The 8,387-nt window shown below is 44.7% G+C and overlaps 1 protein-coding gene across 1 annotated transcript in view; it reads right to left on the bottom strand.

The window, feature by feature from the left end:
- Positions 1-3,285: 3,285 nt before the first annotated feature.
- TLK2 (tousled like kinase 2) overlaps positions 3,286-8,387 on the bottom strand; it is a 121,691-nt gene continuing 116,589 nt past the window's right edge. Inside the window, exons 21-22 of the mRNA XM_061144310.1 lie at positions 6,803-6,910; positions 3,286-4,386 (exon numbers count right to left, since the gene is read on the bottom strand). Coding sequence (XP_061000293.1) covers positions 4,213-4,386; positions 6,803-6,910 — 282 coding nt within the window. The 3' untranslated portion in view covers positions 3,286-4,212. The remainder of the gene's footprint in view (positions 4,387-6,802; positions 6,911-8,387) is intronic.

Below are 8,387 nucleotides of genomic sequence, written 5' to 3'. Positions count from 1 at the left end.
ATGAGTTTATATACATACATACACACATACATACACATTTTTTTAAAGAGAAGACCAAAGGTAAGAAGCTTTGCCAGAATGAATGAATAACTCTTGAGAATGCTGTTAGGTAGCAAGGCACCTGTAAAAGGTTATAGAAGTATGATTAGCAGTATGATGTTTGGTCCTGGGACAGCCTGGAGCTTAAAGCAGATTTTTATCCCCAACACAAAAAGTAAAACAAAGCTATCTCTGTCTTCCAGCTGGGTGAGTTTAGACAAGCCATGAAAGCCACCCTCCAACTGCCCCCTGGCTGGGGTGGATGAGAAGGTCAGCAGGGCTTGTGACCTTCAGTGCTCATGCCATCTGGGAGACAGATAAAGGGGGAGGGTGGCTGAGAATGTATATTCCTAACAGGTTCCCAGGTGATACTGCTGCTGCTGGCCTAGGGGCCACACTGGCCTGTAAGATGCCTCCTCCCAGAGCAGTCTTGAATGCAGGGTAAGAGAAGACTGCTGACCTTGCAGGACAGAGGTTGACAGTGAATCTCAAGACTGAGAGGAAGGCTCCGCAAGGTCTGCATCCTAACCCCAGGCAAAACCTCCTGACAACCTGGAGAGTAGAAAGGCTCTGAGCCTCAACCAGCAGTCTTGGTCTCACTAAATCTTGTGATCTTTTTAAAATCACACTTTTTGATTCCCTCCTTGTGTTCCAGGTACTTTAAATACCTCACTTCTACTCCTTATTCTAACCATGCAAGGAGAAATTCTTGAAGCCAGTGGAGGCGGGCCTTGAACCAGACCTAATTCTAAAACCCAGGCTCTTAATCTCTAAGTGAAGCTCTTAACTTCTGCCTTCAGAAACTAAAACAGAATAGCTAGTTTGTGCATCCTGTCTCTCCCCCACTTACCCCAGGTGGATTTTAATTACAGGCAAAGAGGGCTCGAGTGACGAGAATGATGTGTGCTAGAGAGAAGGAAAGATTCTCAGAAAGCAAAAGACTGCCAAAGGTGAGTCAAGTTAGTTGCAAACTTCGCCTTCTTAGGGGCAAGGAGCTAGGCCAAAGCTTGCTTCTAGCTCTAGGATTCTAGGAGATAACTATGTTTAAAGGGAGTTATTTTCTAAATTAAGAAACTCAAGAGCTCCTTGACTGCTAGTCTTCGCAGCTGGAGGAAAACCTGTCCTTCCTGGACTAGAAGGCAAGAAAAAAACAAGCCCTCTAAAAAAAGACAGCAGACCCGTCCAGGCCAGCCACACAAGTGGGGCTCGTACGTGTCTGACTGGCGAGACTCCATGTAAAGCTGCTGTGCCGTGATGGAAGAGGGAGAGCCCAGCTCCTTCTCTTTGACCTCTGTATTTCATGTCTTCCTCAGGCCAGTGCCTCCAGCCCTGAATTATGAGTTCACGGTCACGGCCGGGCCTTGCCCGTTCTGTTCACTGTGGCTATTCCTAGCCACAACTCTAGCTGTTGGCACATAAGGGTGACAGATGTCACATGAACCCACACATTCCCATCACGACTGTGACATCCACTGGGACTCTGCCAGCTGCCAGGAGTCCTCGAGCTATACCCTAGGTGGTGAGGGCCCTGATTGAAGCTGGAGAACTACAGTAAAATCAAGAGGCTAGGAAAGTCACTTCTTAAAACTTATTTTAATATCCTCCCCACCCCCCAAATTGGGAAAGGCCAAAACAGTCTGGCTGGGTTTAATTACAAATTAATACACATTTTCTTGGGGGGGGGGGGTCATTGTTTAAAGGAAATCAACATTGTGGCAATAAGGGATTATCCTTGGAAAAAAGTGAAACCCATATTAACAAAATATGTCATGGAAGAACTCCACTTAGTGATTTCACTGGCTACTTACAAGTCTAGAAAAGGTCACCATTCTGCCTGTTCCCTGGGGCTTATCCATGCAGTGGAAAGAGGCTGTGCCCAGACTCAACCAAGCCCAGACAGTTCCAGCCAAGCCCTAGGCCCAGGAAGAGCAGGAAGAGAGGGCATCCCTTCTTCAGGAGGAGGGCAGAAAAGATAAATCACCAAATACCGTCCTATACCTTGGCTCGTAAGAACCTGGGGGAAAGGAGGCAGGAAATTAGAGGGAAGGCTTAAAGATGCAGCATTCCTTCAACATGAAGAAAGTTAGAAATTAAACAAAACACAATTCTTCAAGATCACTGAATGGGAGAGAAGAAAAGAGGAACAGAACTTCATTGCCTTGAGTAAGTTTAAACATGGTCTCAACTTCATCCATCTCTTCACCTATGTAGGCACCATCCTTACAGTGTTGTGCTCAACCTTTGAGACCCCATGGGTACTCTGCTTAGCAGCTTGAAAGTAATGGTTAAAGAAGAAAAAGATACTATACACACATGTTTGTAAATATATATATTGCAGTAAGATTGCTGTGGAAAGCTGGGGGGAGCAAGCACTCAGGGGCTGACTTCCTTCCCTTCAGAGTTCCACAGGACACCTGCCCACGAGCCTCTCTCTAATCTGGAACACTCCATCCTCCCTTAAGATTGCCTGACACTGGGAATGGGGCAGATCCATAAAGGTCCTGGAGAATGTGTCACTCCTGGCATTTCTCACATGTAAAAGAAATACTACTTGTGAGTCATCTGAGTGCTCTCTACCCTTCCTGACTGCCGCCACCCCGCCCCCCCAGCCTGCCCCTTGCCCAGGCAACTCACATGCCTGAGTACTGCTTCTTTAAATATTTCTGGCTGAGCCCTCTTGCCACATATGTCAGTAACATTCCAAGCTGGCTACCACATGTTCAGACTCTGGCCTCCTTCCCCCCTCTACTGTCGAGTGTTCTGCTGTTTCAAGGGCATGGGGGGGGGCCACGCAGCTCCCATTTCAGCTCCATCTTCAGCTGATCATCCATCTCAGAAACAACCACATTAAAAAAAAAAAAGTTACAAAAGAATGTTCATATTTGAAATACCTATTTCCTTTGAGATTATTTTTTAACTTCACTCAATGAATCTATTAAAGTGAGTTAGACAAAGTGTGTGTGTGTCTGTGTGTGCACATGCACACACAGACACACACACACCAGCACACACCCACATAATTCAGGTGGCTAGAGGTTGTTTCCTGTCAAAAGATCTAACAGAGGAAAGCTTATGCGCTGATCAAGTTTTAATGTCATCGTTAACAAGAAGTGTACACCGTTCAGCAAGTGCACGGGGTGTGTGGGTGGGAACTCCTGCTCCTTGGAGCACTGACTCCCCAGCCTGTGTTCTGTCTACCCTTGGAATAGTTTCAATGGTTACTACATTCAGAGAATCCAAGAGGACTGCATGGACAGATGAACCTTTATTTAAAAAAATAGCACTTCAAATAAATTAAAAGGGACAACCGTCAAGTGTTCAAATTGTGAAGAAATAGTTGAAAACCTAGAGAGACTCCAAGCTGCAGAGTTCTAACCTCATTCTTTGTCCAATGGCAAAACCCCACACATCTCAGTACTCCCACTCAATTTTTTCCCCTACTGAGATGAGGGAAGCAATTGCAAACAGGAGACCAGACGGAGGAGAAAGCTGCATCTGATTGGAATGAACATTGCCACGTACTTGTTAATACGGGTTTCACTTTATGACCAAATGTATTCTTTCAAAAATAAAAAAGGGGGGAGGGAAGCTGCATGTTTTTAAAAATTGAAATTATTTAGGGATAAAACACTAACTCTAGTGCCTTTAACGGGCAATAGCAACTTTTTTCCTCCGAAGTCAAACACCATCCCCAGCCGAGCCTTTGTGCTACAAGCTTTTCAGGAGATGTTACCTAAACTTTATTAAAAGAAAAGAACAAGTTTAAATATAGACACTGGACTAGCCCAGTCTGTATTTTCAAGTCCACATTCTTCATCTGAAGCACTGCATCAGGGACCCCCCCCTGAGTCTGCATGTTTTCAAGTTCACAGTACATGGAACCAGTTTTTCTTTTTAATTTTTTCCTCACTCAGAGCAGCCACACGTAGTGGCCGTTGACGCCGGAACCTTGGGCGGGGCCTTTTCCTACGAGGCCTGGCCAGAGCTGCCCGAGGTTTCTCCTCAATGAGAATCGATGCTGTCATGCTCTATGGATGGGAAAAAAGCAAGAAAATAAAAGCACCTGGTACAGGTTTCATGAGATCCATTTGGATTCGCTATGTTCCAAACCCGCTGCTGAACGCCATTTGTCCACTCTGTGTGTGTCGAACAGTCTGTGGCTGGGAGTGGGTCTCAATTCGAAGAACTGTTATTGGACGCCCCCGAGGTTGACGCGATAGCAGCTCCAGCAGGGCTACTCGTGGAGACCGACTTTCGGATGTGAGGAAGCAAGTAGGGGTCACAGGCCAGCTGCTGGACGTCGATGCGGTCCTCCTTTCGGTAGGCCAAGCATCGTCGAATAAACGCCTGAAAGGAAAGTTTCTTGAAGAAGCCTGAAGCAGGTAATCTTGGCACCCTAAGAGGGAACCCAGGAGGTTCTGTAGCAGCTGCCAGGGCCCAGAGCAGAAGTCTCCTAAAGAGAAGGGGCTGAGGGCCTTGCCTGGAAACCACCAGGCGGGCCCAGAAGAGACGTGCCAGATGCAGCGCTGCTCTGTGGCCACTGACTTCTCCAGCACAGACGCCTGAGCCATTCCCGAGGGGGAGCGGGGCATGACCTCTACAGATCTCTGTCCCCAGAGCGCAAAGAGCAGAAGAAAAACCTCTCTCTGCCTTGGCTGGCGTGCATGGGCACAGCCTCACTTCACAGCTCTGCACCTGGTCTCATGTGAACTTCCTGAGGAAGTGAACACTGCAGGGACAAACGATCACCGCAGGAAAGGTGAGAGACGACACTAACCCTGCCACGCATCACGCGCTGCCAAGTGCTTTCTCAGTGTATCTTATTCTCCCTTGAAAAGTCGTTAAGCAAATGAGCAGGCACACATCTAAGTGAAGGAAAGTCTGACCAGGGCTTGTCTCCCCTAAGAGTTCTGCAAACATACAAGCTTACTGTGAGTGGGGTTTGATTTGGATTCCTAATTTACTACCAACATGGACGTTTCCTTTCTGCTGGGTATGAAGAGCTACATAGCCTCAGTTTCTACAATTATTTTTTATTTTATTTGTTTATTTATGGTTATACTTGGTCTTCATTGCTGTGCAAGGGCTTTCTTTAGTTGCAGCGAGCAGGGATTACTCTCCAGTTGCGGTGCCCAGGCTTCTTCTCGCGGCAGAGGCCTCTCTCGTTGCAGAGCACAGGCTCTAGGTACGTGAGCTCAGAAGCTGTGACACACAGGCTCAGCTGCCCCACAGAATGTAGGATCTTCCCGGACCAAGGACTGAACCCGTGTCCCCTGTATTGGCAGAGGCCCTTACATACATTATCTGTCCTTTCCTATTTTTTAACCAGATAGCTCTATTTAATAAAACCTTAAATAAAATTATTTAAACAGCTGAATCAGTTTTTTTATTTCTAAAACAGTATCATCCAAAGTCTATACTTTGCATTAGGGTGACAATGATGCCTGGATGTAGGTCCATTGATTGTAACGGATGTACCATTCTGGGGCAGGTTGCTGACATTCTGGTGGAGGAGGCTGTGCACTGGGGGAGTGTGCCGGGGCAAGGGGACGGGGGTTGCAGCAGCAAGGAGTATATGGAAATGTTTACTTTCCACTCAGTTTTGCTGTGAGTCTAAAACTGCTCTAAAAAGTAAAGTCTACTTTAATATATCTAAAAACATAAAATGAACTACTGATTTTCTATTTTTCCGTGTTTAATTGATAAAATTCCTGGTTTTTCAAAAGCAAAGACATCTATAGGCAGTTGCTTTATTAAAACATCTAGAAGATAACAAATTCATAGAAATGAACATAGTGGTCCTTGACCTTTAAAAATGAAGATTCCTTAGTGAGATATCTGGAGCTGGAAGGTTTCCTTGGCTTGGATACCAACTCAAATATACTCCTTTTGCCTTGAATCTTCCCTCTACACAGCTGCCAGGGTAGGCTTTTGAAAGAGCAATCAGATTACATGGCTGGCCAGACGAAAACCTTCAACTGCCTCCCATAATCTTAAGTCCATCTTGCTGCGTCTCTCCGCTCTCCTCTGCTCTGCCTGCTCTGGGGACTAGCTAAGCTCACACTCACATCTGAGCTTCATTCTCTTCTCTCTGTTCAGAATATTCTCCCAAATCTACACATGGCTCCCACCTTCACATCCGTCAGGATTGTTGAAAAAAGTCACTTCATCATGGAGACCTTGTCTCTACCATGACATTAGAAAAGGAGGTTCCCACCTCTCCCTTCCCATTAGTCTGAGTTCTTTTCTTTATAATATTTATCGCCATCTGAAAGGTATTCATTTTTAGCTACTGTTTATCTCACCTAGTAAAACACACACTTTATAAGGGCAGAGACCTTGTCTATAGAGTTCACTGCTACACAGTCACAGCCCTCTTCACTACCAAGAACAGTGTCCAGTACTTCCACTTGTGGTTAGTCGCTTAGTCATGTCCAACTCTTTGTGACCCCATGGACTGTGGCCCGCCAGGCTCCTCTGTCCATGGAATTTTCCAGGCAAGAATACTGGAATGGGTTACCATTTCCTACTCCAGGGAATCTTCCCCACTCAGGGACTGAACCCATATCTCCCTCTTCTCCTGCATTGGCAGGCAGATTCTTTACCACTGTGACACCTGGGAAGTTGTCTAATACTAGGTACCTAATAAATATTTGTTGTGGGAAGAGACAGGGGGAAGAAGATAGAGGTTGGAGAAATTACCCAGAGAAATAATAGAGAAAGCAAAGCAGACATTTCTGCTGGCCAATGGGTCAAAACTTACCTTTGCTTCAGGTGTTACTACTGGCTTTGGCGGGAACTGCACTTCAGTAGCTTTGAGGATAGTATTTTCTTGTAGAATGTCTTGCTGGGACTGATTATGGCCAAAAGGCTATCATATAAAAAAACAAACAAAGGTAGGCCTCTGGTTAAAATTAAAGAGAACACAATTCAAAAGCAAAGAGAAGGGAAAGGTAAACATATATTTCCACAAGAATTGCTGGAAGGAACTTTAGAGATGATCTCCTCTAATTCTCTCATTTTATAGATAAAGGATGGAAAGGTGTGGATTTGAAGTAACTTGCTTTTGAAGTAATTTGCTCAAGTTCCAACATCTAGGTTAATGCAGAGCTGGGACCAGAAGTAGCATTTGCTATAGCACAGTGCCTCTGCTAAGCTTTGCTTACAGCAAAGGTAAGGAAGATTCAGAATGGGAACCAGCAACCTCTTTGGCCCGAAGTGATAATATGCATGTGTGCCATGGACGGACCCAAGACGCAGATAAAAAGATGGGTAGGAAGTGAAAGAGGAGAGGGGTCAGGACATAGTGGGGGAGAAAGAAAAAAAGAGCTGGGGCTACTCACTGAGTATTTTCTAATAAACTCCTAAGAAAGAAGTTCACACCTAGTGTCATCTCTGTAGTGTTTCTACTGAGATCACAATTCTTGCTAGATAACCTCTGCCACCATTATCAGCAGCACTTCCACAATATCAGAGTATAAATAATAATTAACCCCATTAGTTCTGAATAGTTTCTGAATGTTAGATAGGTACGATAAAGAAACAAAGACCAAAGCAAAGTTAAAGACTAAGCTGAGATATGAATTAAGAGTTTGGTCTGGGGATTGTAATCAAAGTATTAGGAATCTGAGTTGCCGAACTCCCAAATGGTTTATACCCACAGCCCAATGGGGAATGTTGAAACATACAAATGCACTGGTAGCAGAAACAGGAATATAAATATACAAATGGATCCCAGTATATACAAGATATTATGCTCACAAGGAGAACATAAATGTGGAAATTCATTATGTGTAGTTTACTACCTAGCTTTTCACTTATTCAAATAATATATTACCTTTATTAGAAGTAACAGAAAATAAGTACTTTCTGGCACCAGTTCCCCAGTATAGGAATCCAATCATACTTTATGCTAATGGGGTGGCTGGGAATAAGGAGCCTTGTAGGTATTTCAAGTTTCAGTTCTTGCGACCCTTAAGAATGGCTCTCGGGAACAGCATCGAAACACGTATATTATCTAGGGTGAAAACAGATCACCAGCCCAGGCTGGATGCATGAGACAAGTGCTCGGGCCTGGTGCACTGGGAAGACCCAGAGGAATCAGGTGGAGAGGGAAGTGGGAGGGGGGATCGGGATGGGGAATACATGTAAATCCATGGCTGATTCATGTCAATGTATGACAAAAACCACTACAATATTGTAAAGTCATTAGCCTCCAACTAATAAAAATAAATGAAAAAAAAAAAAAAAAAAGAATGGCTCTCGGGAAGATCGTGTGTATGTGTGTGTGTATATACATATAAAATACTTATTTATTTGGCTGCATTGGGATTCTCAACTTGCGGCAT

The sequence above is a fragment of the Dama dama genome, chromosome 5 (genome assembly GCF_033118175.1).
Source record: "Dama dama isolate Ldn47 chromosome 5, ASM3311817v1, whole genome shotgun sequence".
NCBI classification, from domain to species: Eukaryota; Metazoa; Chordata; class Mammalia; order Artiodactyla; family Cervidae; genus Dama; species Dama dama.
The sequence above is the reverse complement of the archived record's forward strand: the minus strand, read 5'-3'. Positions and strand labels throughout refer to the sequence as shown.